This window comes from Odocoileus virginianus, chromosome X, assembly GCF_023699985.2.
Source record: "Odocoileus virginianus isolate 20LAN1187 ecotype Illinois chromosome X, Ovbor_1.2, whole genome shotgun sequence".
In the NCBI taxonomy this organism is placed as follows: domain Eukaryota; kingdom Metazoa; phylum Chordata; class Mammalia; order Artiodactyla; family Cervidae; genus Odocoileus; species Odocoileus virginianus.
Window position 1 is genome coordinate 28,315,286 of NC_069708.1, and position 18,333 is coordinate 28,333,618.

General features: G+C 38.5%; 1 protein-coding gene across 7 annotated transcripts in view; it reads left to right on the forward strand.

Annotated features, from left to right (window-relative positions):
* Positions 1-18,333, forward strand: part of TAF1 (TATA-box binding protein associated factor 1) — a 79,929-nt gene that overhangs the window by 14,610 nt on the left and 46,986 nt on the right. For 6 of the 7 annotated variants that reach the window (XM_070461850.1, XM_070461853.1, XM_070461852.1 and 3 more), the window contains exons 7-25: positions 302-532; positions 877-1,084; positions 2,281-2,457; positions 2,817-2,944; positions 3,042-3,149; positions 3,266-3,439; positions 4,165-4,338; positions 4,573-4,677; positions 6,205-6,405; positions 6,576-6,717; positions 7,082-7,212; positions 7,860-7,940; positions 11,942-12,091; positions 12,271-12,390; positions 12,666-12,841; positions 13,609-13,787; positions 15,250-15,463; positions 15,915-16,080; positions 17,371-17,582. In XM_070461850.1, coding sequence (XP_070317951.1) covers positions 302-532; positions 877-1,084; positions 2,281-2,457; positions 2,817-2,944; positions 3,042-3,149; positions 3,266-3,439; positions 4,165-4,338; positions 4,573-4,677; positions 6,205-6,405; positions 6,576-6,717; positions 7,082-7,212; positions 7,860-7,940; positions 11,942-12,091; positions 12,271-12,390; positions 12,666-12,841; positions 13,609-13,787; positions 15,250-15,463; positions 15,915-16,080; positions 17,371-17,582 — 3,077 coding nt within the window. The remainder of the gene's footprint in view (positions 1-301; positions 533-876; positions 1,085-2,280; positions 2,458-2,816; positions 2,945-3,041; positions 3,150-3,265; positions 3,440-4,164; positions 4,339-4,572; positions 4,678-6,204; positions 6,406-6,575; positions 6,718-7,081; positions 7,213-7,859; positions 7,941-11,941; positions 12,092-12,270; positions 12,391-12,665; positions 12,842-13,608; positions 13,788-15,249; positions 15,464-15,914; positions 16,081-17,370; positions 17,583-18,333) is intronic. The other variant, XM_070461851.1, reaches the window with a different exon arrangement.

Here is an 18,333-nt window from a genome sequence, read left to right on the forward strand (position 1 = left end):
AGTGTCCTGTGCTGATTATCATTAAGTAATCATGATTTCAGCCCCAGTAGCAGTCCCTTCCCTGTTGTATTAGAGAAGTATTGTGGGCAGGCAGATAGTGATATACTGGTGAATAGGAAAGTTGAATGATAGGCAGAGTGTGCCATGATAAACCTCCATTGTTTGCATTTTAACCCCAGTCCTGTTCAAGAATCATCCTTATGGCTCCTCTAAGTTCCCCCTCCTGCCTATTGACTCCCTATAGCCTTAGGGCATCTGGGATCAGGATGTCTACCTCCCCTTCTACTTTGTTCTGTTACAGATCACAATGATGGCACCTGTGGAATCCAAGTTTTCCCAGTCAACTGGAGATACAGATAAAGTGACAGACACCAAACCAAGAGTGGCTGAATGGCGTTATGGGCCTGCTCGACTGTGGTATGATATGCTGGGTGTCCCTGAAGATGGCAGTGGGTTTGACTATGGCTTCAAACTAAGAAAGATGGAACAGGAACCTGTGATGAAATGTAGAATGATGGACGTAAGCAACACGGTATGTAAGAAAGGAATCACTGTGCCCAGAGCCCTATCAGTATTACTTTACAATTTGGGAGACACTGAGTAGGGTTTCTTTGGTGGGAGATTGAGGTGTCTAAACCTTTTGTTTGGTGTGGTATATCACCCTGGCAACTTGGCCCTATTGCAAGGATTCTTGTTTGTGAAATGAGTGTTGTGCCAGACTAGGAGTGGGAGGAGGCAGATACTCCTTCATTATCAGGTGTGTCTCTCAAGTCAGGACCACATTTGATGTATCTGATGTATCTGTTGTGGGATTTGGAGTGGGAACTCTGACCAGTGACCATTGAGGGATTTGTTGTTCTTCCCTTACTTCTGTAGGAATACAGGATACCTGAGGAAAGCAGTGGCACTGATCTTCTGGCTGATGAAAACTTCCTGATGGTGACACAACTGCATTGGGAGGATGATATCATATGGGATGGGGAGGATGTCAAACACAAAGGGACAAAACCACAGCGTGCTAGCCTGGCAGGCTGGCTTCCTTCCAGCATGACTAGGAATGCCATGGCTTACAATGTTCAACAAGGTTTGCATCTGTGCCCACTGTGTCCAGCACACTGTCCTTCACCTCAGTCATCCTAAGTAAGCTTAGCTGTGATCTTTGCTGCTGAGGGACAGTGAAATGTTTTGGATCTGAGCCTTGATTCTAGTCTGTGATTTTTTTAACACTATTAATGAGCTAGGATGGACTCTGATTTCTCATTAGAAAAATGTGAAAAGTACTTTGAAGTTAAAAATATTTCTGAGATATAATGATGGTTTTATCTTTATAGTCTACTTTTGTTTCCAAAGACCCCTTTATCATTCTAGAATTTGCTTTTTTCCTCCTTAACTACACATGCACACACAAAAAAAGGTATGCTATGCTTAATGTAGAAAACTTTGAAAATATAGTGCAGTGTCAAAAATAACTGGTAATTCTAGAGACAATCAGCTCTACCTTTTTGGTGTATTATGCTTTCAGTGTTCTATCTTGTATGTGTATGTAGCTGAGCTTATTCCTAGAGGTAGTTTTACATGTTGTGCTTTTTACTTAATATTATTTTATGTCATTTAAAACTCTTCATAAAAATGTTTAATGACATGGGAAACTCATTTTAAATGGAAAAAAAAGACCAGATATGAAGTGGCATATTTAATATCCTGTTTGCATAAGTGAAAAAAAAGCACACTATATAAACAGAAAATTTACTGAAAGGGAAAATACCATGGGATTCACAGTGGTTCTTTCTAGTTTGTAAGATCACAGATAGCTGTGCAGTGTTCTTTGTCTTTTCTGTCTTTTCTAAATTTTCTTGTGTTAATCTGGATTTCTTTTGTAATTCAGTGGAAAACCAAAAATGTCTTATTTTTTAAATATAAGAAATAATTTATTGGTTACATAGTAGTCATATATGGATATCTTCATAATTTTTAGTTGTTGTATTTTAAATATACTTTGTTACATTTGTTGTTTGCATATCTTACCGTATTATTTATTACCATAATTTATTTAATCAGTCTGATGTTAAATATTTGGTTGTTTAAAGTTTGACTATTATAAAAAATACTGCAGTGAACATTTTTGTCTGCAACATTTTTTAAAAGTGAGAAATACACTGTTGCAGTAGGTTCCTTTTCAGTAGCTACATGAGTAACTACTAGCATTTACTCCTTTTCCCTTTGCTAGAATTGAAGGGAGCATCAAATGTTTTGTTTATTCTTTCCTCTTGTTTTGACTAGGTTTTACAGCAACGCTGGATGATGACAAGCCTTGGTACTCCATTTTTCCCATTGACAATGAGGAGCTGGTATACGGACGTTGGGAGGACAATATCATTTGGGATGCTCAGGCCATGCCCCGGTTCTTGGAGCCTCCTATTTTGACACTTGATCCCAATGATGAGAACCTCATTTTGGGTATGGTACTGGCTGGGTCAGTGTTCCTTCTCTATAACTGATAGCTTGCTGTCCTAATGTCAGCGGGCAGGAGGAAATCAGAAGGGTTGGGAAGGTCAAGACTGGAAGCTTCTAGATAGCAGTTTGAGACAGCAAAGTTGTGGCTGTCAGTTTCTAATATTGTGTATTGTTTTAGGGAAAACTCATAACGTAGAAATGTTGGAAAGTAGTGCCTTGGAGATGTCAGGAGTGTAGTTTGATTGGTTGGATTAGAAGTGGTCTTGGAGGAGATGAAAATCTGGTTAGGAATTGCAAAGGTGTCAGTAGGAAAGGTGAATCTTCCGGGATAACAACTCCAGGGTAACTTGTTTCCTCCTCAGAAATTCCGGATGAGAAGGAAGAGGCTACTTCGAACTCTCCCTCCAAGGAGAGTAAGAAGGAATCATCTCTGAAGAAGAGTCGAATTCTGTTAGGGAAAACAGGAGTCATCAAGGAGGAACCACAGCAGGTCTGTGAAGGGAAAAGGGATTTGGTGTTTAGAAGAACAAAGAAAGGTAATGAAGAAGGGTAGTCTGACTAAGGTTTATTTGATAACTTGTCATTAGAACATGTCTCAACCAGAAGTGAAAGATCCATGGAATCTCTCCAACGATGAATATTACTACCCTAAGCAACAAGGTCTTCGAGGCACCTTTGGAGGAAATATTATTCAGGTAAAATTAGCATTTTTTTCTGTGGTGAATGGGAACCACTGCTTTGTTTTGGTGTAGACATGAGTAAATCTTGCTTTGACTGGAGTTCAATTTGAACCCTTATATTTCTATCTTAGCATTCAATTCCTGCTGTGGAATTACGGCAGCCCTTCTTTCCTACACACATGGGGCCCATCAAACTCCGGCAGTTCCATCGCCCACCTCTGAAGAAGTACTCTTTTGGGGCACTATCTCAGCCAGGTCCCCATTCAGTCCAGCCCTTGCTAAAGCACATCAAAAAGAAGGCAAAGGTATGATTGAATCTTGATTAGGAAAAAAAAGCTATAAAAGGCATTGGAATACCAATGGGTGAGATGGACTGGATATTAGATACTTTTAGGAAATTGTCCATTTTCTTAGAAGTGATAAAATATTGTGGTTATTTAGGAGAACGTCCTTATTCTTGGGAGATGCATGTGAAAATACAGTAAAATGTGTCATGATAACTGCAGCTTTAAAAAATGGTTCATGGACTACCCTGATGGTCCAGTAGTTAAGAATCCACCTGCCAATGCAGGGGACATGGGTTAAATCCCTGGTCTGGAAAGATCCCATATCCCACAGAGCTGCTAAGCCTGTGCACAACTACTGAAGCCTGCGTGTTCTAGGGCCAGTTTTCTGCAACAGGAAAAGTCACCCACAATGAGAAGCCCACACACCACAGTGAAGGAGTAGTCCCCACTCACTGTAGCTAGAGAAAGACTGTGCACAGCAACCAAGACTCAGCTCAGCCAAAAAGAAAAAAAAGGAGAAAGGTTTCAGCAAAATCTATTGATACAGCTAAAACAAATATGCTAAAATATAAAGTAATATATAAATGGTGGGATAATAAGTGTTCATAGTTTTGACTTTATGCATAAACATTTTTGCAATAAAAAAAAAGCAAGTAAAGTTTTTGATGTCTCAATGAACAATATCACTGTGTGTAATTATTGTCCTGTTAGTAGCTGTACTGTATTCTCCTTGTTCTTGGCAGATGAGAGAACAAGAGAGGCAAGCTTCAGGTGGTGGAGAGATGTTTTTCATGCGCACACCTCAGGACCTCACAGGCAAAGATGGAGATCTTATTCTTGCAGAATATAGTGAGGAAAATGGACCGTTAATGATGCAAGTTGGCATGGCAACCAAGATAAAAAACTACTATAAGCGGGTGAGTCTTCTCAGAAAAATCTTTGTTGTTAATAAATAATTGTAGTTAAATATTCAGTGACCATAAGTGAACATATATATATATATATTTAATATTAGAAATTTACTGGGAGAAAGGAATGGTATCTGTTTTGCAGCTAGTAATATTAGTAGAATGCTATGCTCATAGAATGTTTTATTTAGGCTTATTGATTATATTCTGGGATAGTAACTCGGTTTGTTGCATTCCTTATAGAAACCCGGAAAAGATCCTGGAGCCCCAGATTGTAAATATGGAGAAACTGTTTACTGCCATACATCTCCTTTTCTAGGCTCACTCCATCCTGGACAGTTGCTGCAGGTGAGGAATTATTTCCTGCTATATCTTTTTCCTAAGGAAATTGACAGATGAGCTGGTCAGCCCAGAAAGAACCAATTCTATTTGATTAAGATACTGTTTAACTAAAGTATGGGGAAGAACAATATAAGCTAAAAATCGTTGTAATCCAAAAATTTGTTTTTGCATCTTTTTATTAAAACTGGCTCCTAATTACATTATTCTATAAGTTAAATTTTAAATAGTCTTTTGGAAATACATAATGGTAAGAAGTCCAGAAACATCTGGGTGGCATAGGGAAGTCAACTGGATTAATAATTTACAATAGTTAATTTATGAATGTTTAATTTGTATGTGTAAGATTGGTGTGTTTCGATTATATTAGTTGTGGTCATTTTGAGTATTGAACCACATCCCAACTATAGTGAAATGGTTTTTCCCCTCTCTGTTCTGATGGGTATGGAAATGCCTTCTGGTAACCTGGCTTTTATATACTTTGTTAAGGGAAGGTACAGAGGTCCACAAATGATGTGAGGAAATCTTTAGCACTCTACTACCTTGTTTCCTCCCTCACCCCCTCCCCAGTTTATTTCCCTTGGCAATCTTAACCAATTTAACTGTTCTTGTACCTAGTTTATCCCATTGTTTCTATTGCTTATTCTCTTAAAGCATCTACAAAGCACAGTTTTTTAATCCTTTGCATCTATAGTCCATTTCCACCAGATTTTGAGTTATCACCTTCATACTGTTCCTAGAGTTCCTGTCCCTATAACTTTCTGTTGAAGTTTTCTACCGTTTGTGGCTACTTTTGTAGTCTCTCAGATATCTTTTTTCATCTTCCCCTGAGACTCTTTCCACATTAGAATTTTCTTTCCACACCTATGTATTGAAGATCCTCCCTCTTTCTGTCTACTTCTCTGATTTTTTGGAGAAGTCTTTCCTTAGAATCTTAATGACAGGTTCTTAATGACAGTTTGATCCTCATCTGGCTGCCACTTAAACAAACTCAAATGTTTCCGTCCTGCATCTTTAGTTTGTCTTTTTTAAGCATAGTTTCTAATTGATTAGTTGTTTTTTAATTAATTTACTTAACAAATGTTTTGATTTCACATATTATGTCAGGGGCTCTGCTGGGGTCCAGGATAAGCAGTATGGTACTTTTTAGATTATAAAGTGATTTTCAGATGTAATCTTCATAGTAATCTTGTGAGTATAGGAGTTTTAAGTATCTCCATTTTGTAGATGAGGAAAATTGAGCTCATAGATATTGAGTGGCTTATCTGACATTATACAGTGAGCTAGCACAGCCAGTGTCATCTATAGTGTCAAATCCTATAGTTTCCCCACTACTGACTCTTAAAGGTGACCAATGGGTAAAAAATTATCTGTCTAATCCCATTTGATATTCCATATTTTAATTTATGTTAATTGATAGACCTTAGATGGTATAATGGGGATGGAGAGCCAACAAGCTTGATTTTCTGTTCTCATGAGTTTACTAAATTTCCAGGGCTTCTCTTTATATTACTTTTGTGTTTTTATTTTTGTTAGGCATTTGAGAACAACCTTTTTCGTGCTCCAATTTATCTTCATAAGATGCCAGAAACTGACTTCCTTATCATTCGCACAAGACAAGGTTACTATATTAGGGAATTAGTGGATATTTTTGTGGTTGGCCAGCAGTGCCCTTTGTTTGAAGTTCCTGGGCCCAACTCCAAAAGGGCCAATACTCATATTCGAGACTTTCTCCAGGTAAGAATGGGAGGATAGGGAGGGGGTCTGGATGTACATAAAAGGATATTTGGATCTGGGGGCATATCAGGGAAGATAAAGCATATCACGGGCTTAGCAGGGGAAGGGGCCCTGGTAAGGAATTTTATCCTTATTTTGCCAAATTAAAAAAAATTTGGTATGTTGAGCAGGTTTTTATTTATCGCCTGTTCTGGAAGAGTAAAGATCGCCCACGGCGGATCCGAATGGAAGATATAAAAAAAGCCTTTCCTTCTCATTCAGAAAGCAGCATCCGGAAGAGGCTAAAGCTCTGCGCTGACTTCAAACGCACAGGTCATCAGTTGTGACTGATTATATGTTCTCTCTGCCTCTTTCCAAGAAAGGATTAAGGCTTCCAGTTAAAGGATAAGCATACAACTAATAAAATAGAAAAAAAAATTGAAGTCATCAAAAGGAGGTAGCAAATCTTCTAATTATGGAGGCTCTGATTGCTAATTTAATTTTGCCTGTCAGGAAATTCAGTGTGATTGTTGATGTCTTAGACGTAGGAAACCTAGCATCAGGGCTTTTCTTGGCCAGACATTCAGATTGGCTAAGCCTGATACCTTCTGGGACATTGCCTGGTTCAGTCCCTGTAAATGGCAATGACAGGGCCTTTGGAATTGCGAATGGTCTCATTTTCTCTTATCTTTTCTAGGCATGGATTCAAACTGGTGGGTGCTGAAGTCTGATTTTCGTTTACCAACTGAAGAGGAGATCAGGGCTATGGTGTCTCCAGAGCAGTGCTGTGCTTATTACAGCATGATAGCTGCAGAGCAGCGACTGAAGGTGAACACTCCTTTTAGGCACCACCTATGCCTGTGGGTGTTTTTCAGAGAGATGAGGGTGAAGAACTTTTCTCACTAGCTTAGGAATGATGCATACTAGATTTAAACTGTATAAGGTACTCCGTGTATCCCCGTTCTGGGGTAAATTACATTGTAGATAAATACCAGTGGAAAGGCTTAGTGAGGGACTTAGGGAATATTATTTTGCTTTTGAAAATGGTTGCTCATTCATTTGGGTGATGGCTTTAATCTCTTCTTTGTAAGACAGGTGTATAAGCAAGGAAAGCGCTTCTTAGTTGTTTTCCACAGCCTTCCAGGTGGGCAGAGATGCTGATTGTGCTGGACGTGTGGTTTGGAGAAGCATAATGTCCTTATTAGGCCAAAATAGGAAAGATCTAGCTGGGGTGGGACAGCACAGTTGTCTCCCACTGAGTTAATGAGCATCTCTATTCAGCTTCCTCGTGGGCCTTAACTATCCACATATGTTAGCTTAAGGATGTAGAGTGGTGATAGGTATACCTAAGACTACGGATTCCATTCTCTATGCAAAACTGTGCGTTGGTGTTCTGTACTTGGTATTTGGTGAAACTTGTGCTTTGCATTTTCCAATTTATCGATTGGCTTACACATGGATTTGTCCTCTTCCAGGATGCTGGCTATGGTGAGAAGTCCTTTTTTGCTCCAGAAGAAGAAAATGAGGAAGATTTCCAGATGAAGATTGATGATGAGGTGAGATTTTAATCTTTATTAGTATTTCCCATTTATCCTTAAAAAAACAGGCTTATTGAGATGATTGACATACAATAAATGGCACATGTTTAAAGTGTACTATTTGATACGTTTTGATGCATGTTTATACCTGTGAAATTGTCATGACAAGATAATGAGTGTATTTGTCACCTCCACAAGTTTGTGCCTCTTTAAAATCCCTTTCTCCCCTCTCTTCCTTTCTCTCTAACCCTCCCTGTCCCCTGACACCCACTGATCTGCTTTCTGTCACAGATCAGTTTGTATTTTTTAGAGTTTTAGATAAGTGAAATCATACAGTTAAATGTACTCTTTTTTAAAATTGTGGTAAAATACATGTAACATAAAATTTATCACCTTAAACCTTTATGTGTGTAGTCAATAGTGTTAAAGTACATTCACACTGTTCAGCCAATCTCCAGAACTCTTTTCATCTTGCAAAACTGAAACTTGATTACTCATTAAGTAGTAATTCCCCTTTTTTCCCTCCCCCAGTCCCCGGCAACCACCCTTCTACTTTCTGTCCCTATGAATTTTACTACTCTAGGTACTTCGCCTAAGTGGAATCATACAGTATTTGTTTTTATGTCACTGATTTATTTCATTTGGCATAATATTCTTAATACTCATTCATACTGTAGCATATGTCAGAATTTCTTTCCTCGTTTATGCTGAGTAATATTCTCTGGTATATATGTACACACACACAAACCATGAAATATTGTTTTGGTTATCCATTTGTCCGTTGATGGACATTTGTATTATTTCCATGTCTTTTTTTTTTAATTTCCATGTCTTGGCTGTTGTGAATAGTGCTGCTGTTAACAGGGGCATGCAAATATCTTTTCAAGACCCTGCTTTCAATTCTTTTGCATATCTACCCAGAAATGGAATTACTGGATCATATGGTGGTTCTATTTTCAGTGTTTTGAGGAGCCTCCATAATGTTTTCCAAAGCATCTGCACTGGTTTACATCTTATCAATGATGTATAAGGGTTCCGGTTTCCTCACACTTTAACCAGCATTTGTTGTTTATTATTTTTTTAAAAGTAGTCATCTCAATGGGTGTGAAGTGATAACTTAGTGGTGTTTCAATTTGCATTTCCCTGATAGTTAGAATCTTTTCATGTGCTTGTTGGCTGTTTGTATGTCTTATTTTGAGAAACGTGTATTCAAGTCCTTTGCCCATTTTTGAATTGGGTTGTTTGTTTTTGTGATTGAGTTAGTTGTAGGAGTTACATATTCTAGGTATTAACATCTTTTCAGGTGTTTGTTATGGAAATACTTTCTCTCATTTTGTAGGTTGCCTTTCACTTTGTTGTGTCCTTTGATGCAGAGAAACTTTACATTTTGATGTAGGCTAGTATAGTTTACCTAATTTTACTTTTGTCCCTGTGCTCTTGGTTCCACATCTAAGAAATCAATGCCAAATCCAGCATCAGGAAGCTTTTTCTCTGTTTTTTTTTCTTCTAAGAGTTTTACATTTTTAGTTCTTACATTTCAGTCTTTCTCATTTTGAATTAATTTTTGTATATGGTGTAAAGTAAAGGTCCATCTTTATTATTTTGTATGTGAGTATTCTGTTTTCCCAGTACCATTTGTTAAAAGTATACATTCTTTCTTGTCTGTGTTCTTCACTCTAATTATTCTGAGATTCATCCAGGTGGTTGTGTGTATTAATAGTTTGTTACTCTTATTGCTGTATAATATTCAATAGTATGAATGTACCACAGTTTGTTTAATTACCTGTCAAAGGACATTTTGGTTGTTCCCAGTTTTTGGCTATTATGAATAAAATTGCTATGAATATCCGTGTATAAATCTTTATATAGACATATGTTTCTTTTTTTTCCCTTGGGTAAATATTTAGAAGTGGAATTGCTGGATTGTATGGTAGCTCTGTTTTACCTTTGGAGGAACTGCCAGACTTTTCCACAGTGGCTACACCATTTACATTCCTACTAGCAGTGTATGAGCATTCCAGTTTTTCCACATCCTTGTCGACACTTGTTATTTTCCATTTATTATTATTATTGCCCACCTATAGTGGGTATGTCATTGCAGTTTTAATTTGCATTTCCCAGATAGCTAAAGATATTGAGCATCTTTCTTTGTGCTTATCATCCAGTAATCTTCTTTGGTTGAGGATCTATTTATCTCTTGCCCATTCTTATTTTTAATTAGTTACTTGTTTTCTTCTCAAATTTTGAGAGTTCTTTATGTATTCTGGGTCCCAGTCCTTTATCAGATATATGATTTACAAAGATTTTCTCCCAGTCTAAGGCTTGTCTTTTAATTATCTTAGCAGTGTCTTATGAAGAGCAGAAGTCTAACTTGTAAATCTTCTCCTTTGATGCGTATGGATTTTGTGTCAGGTCAAAAATTTTATCTAATTCAAAGTCACAAAGATTTATTTTCTTCTAAAGGTTTTATTGTTTTAGATCTTGGGTTTAGATTCATTTTGAGTTAATTTTTGTTTAGAGTGCAAGGTGTTTAGATTAAGTTTCATCTTTTTGCATATGAGTGTCCAGTTATTCTAGTACCATTTGTCAAAAAATTAATTGATCTTTTAAAACAAAAGTTTGATCATATCACTCTTGCTCAAGGACTTCCTTTGGGTCCTCATTTGTTTTAGGAAGTAATCCGTAACATTATTCACAAGACTATGTGATTTTGGTCTTTTTTTTTTTTTTTTTGGTCTTGTAATATAGCTCTCATCTCCTCTCATCTGTCACTGACCATCTTATACTCTTAAGCTCCAAACATACTAAAGTTCATTCATTTCCCTAAATTTATTTCTGCTGCTTTCTAGCATTTTGCAACTGTTATTCCCTCTGCCTAGAATATTTCCTCTCCACTCCTCTATCATCTGACCTTCATCTGGAAGTTATATTCTTTTGGAAGTTTTCCCTGACTCTTGCCCTCACTCGTACCCTTCATTCAGATTGGATCACCATCCTTTCCTTCTTTGTATACATATCCCAGGGACGGGGGAGCCTGGTGAACTGCCGTCTATGGGGTAGCACAGAGTCGGACATGACTGAAGTGACTTAGCAGCAGCAGCAGCACTTTTTATTTTCCTGTCATGGCACTGATCATGCAGTATTGAATTCGGTTGGTTTATTTGTCTCTCCCTCACTGACATTAGGCCCCTGAGAAAGTAGTGCTTGACATGTAGATATTCAATAAATATTTGTTAAATGAGTGAATGCTTGTCAGTGAGGTCAGGCAGAGTGAGTAAAGAAGCATTATTGTATGTACTGTACTTTTGAGGTTTGAGTGAACAATGAGTGGATGTCAGAATTTCCGAAATGAAAGATTCTTTTGAACGGCCTTCAAGATTGAATCTCGAATAGAGAATTGGCCACTTTATAGCTAAGCTAGTTATATAAACCTTCTCTGGTCTGTTTGGACAAGCGCATTCCCCTTGTCTTACTTGCCTGCTTATTTTATGTGGTCAGTAAACACCATTTATGGTTCTAGGAGAGGACAGGTCTTTTTGACCAAACCTGTGGCAGAGGTGGAATACACTTTGACTTACTGCTACTGATATTGGGGCCAGTACTTTGTAGAGCTTGTTTATCATCTAATTGGGAGAGTATGTATATGGGTCATTCTAAAGAAGGTATTTGAGCAATTAAACAATCAAATGTGGTCATCAGTCTACCTTAACTCTTTGAAAATCATGAGGGTGGGGACAACACTGTCTTTGAGAACTCTCAGTCAAACCCAAGGGGTATGGAGCTGAAGAGGGGGGTACCACTTTTCCACATATTCCTACTTAAATTGACTGATACTTTGACCTCTTACTAATTATCATGATTTAAGTACCATAGAAAAGAACAGGCTGTGTCCTGGGCAGCTTTATGTAGCTATTGATCTCTGTGAACAGTTTAAGAAAGCATCATATTGTACATTATTGTTATTATCCCCACCTTCTAAGTGTGGCTAGATATATAGCAAATGTTTTTCACCACCTCAGGTTCGCACTGCTCCTTGGAACACCACACGGGCTTTCATTGCTGCCATGAAGGGCAAGTGTCTCCTGGAGGTGACTGGGGTGGCAGATCCCACAGGATGTGGTGAAGGATTCTCCTATGTGAAGATTCCAAACAAACCAACACAGCAGAAGGTGAGACTGTCTGAATTTCTGGAAGGTGAAAAATCAGGGGAGGAAGAAATAGAGGTTAAGGGATGGAGATGAATGGATGGTGATCTGGGAAGCCATGGAAATGTTAACAGTATATCTTAGATGCCTACTATAAAGAGTTCAGCTTACTAGGATTCTTTCTTGTTTTGTTTCTGAGATAGGATGATAAGGAGCCTCAGCCAGTGAAGAAGACCGTGACAGGAACAGATGCAGACCTCCGTCGCCTTTCACTGAAAAATGCCAAGCAACTTCTACGTAAATTTGGTGTGCCTGAGGAAGAGGTGGGCATGGAAGAGGAAAACTTAGAGGCTCCCCGGGGCTCTTTATAGGGAGGGGAAAGCTTGGAGGCAGATATTAGGAACTATCTGGAGAATTTTGTAGTTTAGGTTGTGGTAGACTGAATCTTAGCGACTTCTTCAGGAGTTAGCTTTCTCAAAGCTTTCTGCCTAACCTGCTTTGGGTGATTTTTTTTTTTTAATCTAGTTTTCTAAACATGTGACCTGGTTTTTTCCTTTGAAATCTCTGAATGATTTGTTTGTGTGTCTCTCTCTTGTAGATTAAGAAGTTGTCCCGCTGGGAAGTGATTGATGTAGTACGCACAATGTCAACAGAACAAGCCCGCTCTGGAGAGGGACCCATGAGTAAATTTGCCCGTGGATCAAGGTTTTCTGTGGCTGAGCATCAAGAGCGTTACAAAGAGGAATGTCAGCGCATCTTTGACCTGCAGAACAAGTGTGTTGTTTTAGTACTACAGGAGATCTAAGCTGGAAAGGGGAGGGGGGTCTCAGACATTATTTTATAGGGGAGAGAAGGTCACCTAAAATGTGACTAGGTGGTCAGGTATCTGAGATTTCAGGGTGATATCTATTCATGATAGTGCTGTGGTACCTACTCTCTTCAAAACAATAAGCAAAGTTTTTGTTTTTTGTTTGATTTTTTTCTTTTTTAAATTTTGTATTGGGATATAGCTAATTAACAATGTTGTGATAGTTTCAGGTGAACAGCGAAAGGACTTAGCCATCCATATACATGTATCCATTCTTCCCCAATCTCCACTCCCATCCAGGCCTGGCAGAGGTTTTCAGTGGCAAGAAGTGCTAGGTTCCATGGCAAATCTTGTGGCCTACTTGAGCCTAGCAGCCATTACAGTGGTGATAGGGGATTGTGGGGTTTTTTTTGGAGGCTTAGTGTTTAGAGGATGATAATGCCCTATTAAAAATAACCACTATGCTGAGTTGTTGTTTCTCAGGCTTTTTCCAAGAATTCTGAAAGAATTGCTATACTATTTCATATTTTGAACTTGCCTCATTGACTGCATTTCTAGGAAAACTTGTAGAGCTTTTCTGTTCAGGGTCCCATGTCTTAGTGGATTTTGAATATTTCTCTTTTAAGGTTGATTTCTCAATTTCCTGCTCTTGCCTAAACTAAAATTGTTTCTTCAGCTTCTTTAAAAACTTGTTTCCCCTCCTTTTAAATTTAACATTATTTTTTCTTTTTAGGGTTTTATCATCAACTGAAATCTTATCAACTGACACAGACAGCAGCTCAGCTGAAGACAGTGACTTTGAGGAAATGGGAAAAAACATAGAGAACATGTTGCAGAATAAGAAAACCAGCTCTCAGCTGTCACGTGAACGGGAGGAGCAGGAGCGGAAGGAACTACAGAGGATGCTACTGGGTGAGGATAGTGACTTTACAGATAGACAGACAAAAAAAAGAAAGATCGAAAAATTGTAAATAACTGCTCACTAATAACTAAGGTAAAGATGGAGGCAGAAAAAGTAGGAGATGAGTATAGAAAAGCCCATAGATGAAGTAGAGAGATTCTGCAAACTGGACTCTAGATATGTCTGTGGGGCACAAATTGAAGAGATGCTGCCAGTCTGCTACTGCCTTTGTTTCTATCAGGCCTGGCCAAACCAAGACAATCGTGGCTGTACATCACTTGAGCTTTCTGGGCATTCATCCTAGAGGGTAAGAGTTTTTAATAGATTTGGGGGTTGTTCATGAACCCTCTGAAATCACATGTAGAAGTCAGTACAGGTGTACTTTTTCTGAGGAGAAGATCCATGGCTTTCAGAACATTCTCAGAGGAGTCTTAGATTCTAAAAAGAGTTTAAACTCACCAACCCTAAATTGCATAAATTGAGGATGGGGATGATGAAGGCCTGAACTGGTTTGAGATGTGGTCGTTAGGAATGAAAAAAGGAGAGAGATCAAGGTGATGCTAAGGTTTCACTCTGGCTTGCTGTAAAGATGGTGGTACCATTAATTAGGGTAGTACATTTCAGAAAAAGAAGCAGGTTTAAGAAGGAAAGGTATAATATGTGGATTTTGAGGTCCTTATGACACTCCCCAGTATAGATGTCAAAGAGGCAATTGAGAACTTGAATGTAGATACTGAGAGAGGATAAAGGCTGAAGATGAACGTTTTAAATGACTACACTTAACAGTAGTCTTTCCTTTGTTTTCCCTTTATAAAAACTTTGTGTGATTCAGTTGTTTTGGCTACTTTGTAAAGATGTGATAAAGCCTTTCCTCGAATGTGGTCTTGGACCAGCAATGTCTACATCATGTGGAAGCTTGTTAGAAATGCAGTCTTAGGTTTCACTCCAAACCTGCTGAATTAGAATCTGTATTTTAACACCATCCTCAGATGATTCCTGTTCATTCATATTAAAGTTTGAGAAGCATACTCTAGGCCTTAAGACTCTGGAGTTTTTCTGTAGTGTCATTTCTGCCTGCTGTGCTCTAGCCTCCACCCCCACCATCCCCAGTGCTTGGGTGCTTTTCTATAATGTGATCATCAACTACTTCCTGCTTGGAATTTCCTTTTGTGCATTTGTTCAAAGAAATCAAAATACAGCTACTGCTCTGCTGTCGTCCATATGACAAACATGTGTCTTTAAGATCCTCTCAGAACTTTCTGTACTTATAAAAATGGGAACATTGACAGTGATAAAATGAAAATAAAGTCAGGAAAGGACAACTAGTGTATCCTTGGGGCTGGTGGTGACTTTGATGCTTTCTATAGAACAATAGTTCTGTGGCATGTTGAGTTTGGGGGTCTCCACTCAACCCCAAGAAACTAGCCATTTAGGTGGTAGGGGGACTGTGTAGAAATCTTTTTCTCCTTGCAGCAGCAGGCTCAGCAGCATCAGGAAACAATCACAGAGATGATGACACTGCTTCTGTGACAAGCCTTAATTCTTCTGCCACTGGCCGTTGTCTCAAGATTTATCGCACGTTTCGAGATGAGGAGGGGAAAGAATATGTTCGCTGTGAGACGGTCCGAAAGCCAGCTGTCATTGATGCCTATGTGCGCATACGGACCACAAAAGACGAGGAATTCATGTGAGTTTGACTTCCCACTTGCCAGTGTGATAAGGAGAATGATAATGATGGGGAAGGGGGTGAGGATGGATACTTAGTTTTAGTGACAAGATTCTGCACAGTTGTCCCTGGAAATCTGTGTTAATTGAGAACCATCTTGCCTTTAGAACTTTGGGTTTGAACAGAGCCAGACCACAGAGATAATCCCCAGTTTGCTGTAAAATAAAGGCATATTTTAAGTTCTCTCTGGGTCCTTTGTGTTTTTGTTGGTTGGTTGGCAAAAATCTTAGGGGGTCCTCATTCTGAGAGAGGTACCTCTGCACATGGAAGACTGATGAGCAGGTTAAGTGGGAATGCCATGTAGCCCCTTTTGTTTCAGTATTACTTTAGTTCTGAGATGTTTGCTATCAGGACAGTTTTCTTGGTTTTAAGTTTGCTTATGGATCTGTGAATTTTTTTCCCCTTTATATAGTCGAAAATTTGCCCTTTTTGATGAACAACATCGAGAAGAGATGCGAAAAGAACGGCGGAGGATTCAAGAGCAACTGAGGCGACTTAAGCGAAATCAGGAAAAGGAGAAGCTTAAGGGTCCTCCTGAGAAGAAGCCCAAAAAAATGAAGGAGCGTCCTGACCTAAAAGTAAGTATAGTGTAATATCATAACTAACAAAGCAGAGAAAGAAAGGATACCTTTTCCCTTAGCTTTTGGCATCCTACCTTACTGGGAATGAAGGCAGTATTATGGAAAGCTAGTTTGAACTGATGTGGCCACTTGGGTGTTATAATTACAACTGGAACTGATAATACCAGGTTTAATCTGGTATCACTGGGTATCATTTTATGCTTCATCCATTGAAAATATTTTCTATGAGTTGAGACAGGTGTGGTGGGTTTTTTTGACATGTATATTTATGTACATATGTAGACACATCTTGTTTTTAAATTGCATGTATTAAAAGCAGTGACTGAGAAAACATACAATACAGGTTGCTTTGCATAGTTTAGGTATCACTGTGCAGTGCATCACAAAATGAGTCAACTGTGGTACAGTGGAAAGAGCCGTGGACTTGGAAACAGAAGATCTGGGTTCAGGTTCTTATTCTGCCATTTAGTAACTCTGTGACCATAACCTCTCCAACCTATTTTTTCTTCTTTAAAATGATACCTATCTCACAGTGGTATTGTATTAAGGAATGTAATACATGGGAAGCATTTTATACCTGGTAAAATTCTCAACAAATGTGAACTGCTGTTAACATGTACAGAGCTCATTAAGTATTCTAATGTTTCTTGTATGTGATATTATGTGATACAATATTGATCCCATTTTACAGATGACAGTGAGGGCAGTTGCACAACTAAGATGGAGACTTGTTTTGTTTTTTTTTATGTGTGGAGTGTTGTGTGTTTTTTTTTTCTTTTTTGGGGGGTGCACTGCATTGCCTATAGGATCTTAGTTCCCTGACCAGGGATTGAACCCAGGTCCTCTGCAGTGAGAACAGAGTCCTAACCACTGACTGCCAGGGAATTTCAAGAGACTTAGTATTATTAAGCCTTTTCCTTGAGACTGGGAATATACTCATTCTGGCTGCCTGTGCTTCTGAATGCAACCTTGGGCTTCCAATAGCCTTTCTTCTGCATTTTTAATGTTTTCATAGTTTACAACTTAAGTTGGGTTAAAAATCCTCTGCCTTTTCCTCATTTGATTTTTAAAGTAACGTTCAGTCTCTGGATTTCATTTTGTTTTTAATATGTCATTTCCACACATGTACTTTTGTTCGGTGGCTTCTGGTTGAAAGGTGTGTAACGAGTCTATGAGAATAAAAGTTCTGGGCCTGCCTTTGTTTCTCATCTGCCTTCTGTGTATTTCTTAAAGCTAACATGAAGAAGCCTGCTTACCTCTGACATGTTGATACTTTCCCTTTTACAGCTGAAATGTGGGGCTTGTGGTGCCATTGGGCACATGAGAACAAACAAATTCTGCCCTCTTTATTATCAAACAAATGCTCCCCCTTCCAACCCCGTTGCCATGACAGAGGAGCAGGAGGAGGAGTTGGAAAAGACAGTCATTCATAATGATAATGAGGAACTTATCAAGGTTGAAGGGACCAAGATTGTCCTAGGGAAACAGCTAATTGAGAGGTAAGAGCAGTGGGAGAGATCTGTTGGAGGTTGGCGATATTGGTGGGGGGCAGGGGTGGATGTGATGTGTTCTCTGAAGTGGAACTGAGGACATAGGAACTTTAATGGACTTCCCTCAGTAATTGTTGCCAGTAATGGAAATTATAGTCTTGTAAAGCACTCATTAAGCTACACCAGCCACTTGCCCTTGGGCATGCTACTCAACTTTTCTGAGTCTTAGTTTCCTTATTTGCAAAATAAAATCACCCTTTCAAGGGTAGCTATGAAGATAAAATGAAGGAGACTATATAAAGCAAGTAGTACAGTACCTGGTATGTACTAAATGCTCTTCCTGTTCTAATTCCAGGCACTTGTAATATTTGTAAGGTCCCTGATCTCAGGTGTTCTGATAATGGACCAGCCAAAAAGATTGAGGAGACAGACTATGCTTACACTTACCTAGCCCTTGTCCTCAGAGAGTTTGATAATCAAGTAGAAAAGTTTTTTTCTAACTGAATATTTATTGCCTTTGGGTTCAAACAAATCAGGCAAAAACCACTACAATATTGTAAAGTAATTAGCCTCCAACTAATATAAATAAATGAAAAAAAAGAATAGAAAAGTTTTTATTTTTTTTAAATTCATTTTTTACAATGTTGTATTGGTTTCTGCTGTACAATGAGAAAAGTTTTTAAATTAGAAAAAGAATCCCCCCAACTTTTTAGTTTGAAAATTGCAAACCTACAGAAGAGCTGAAGGAATAATATAGTAT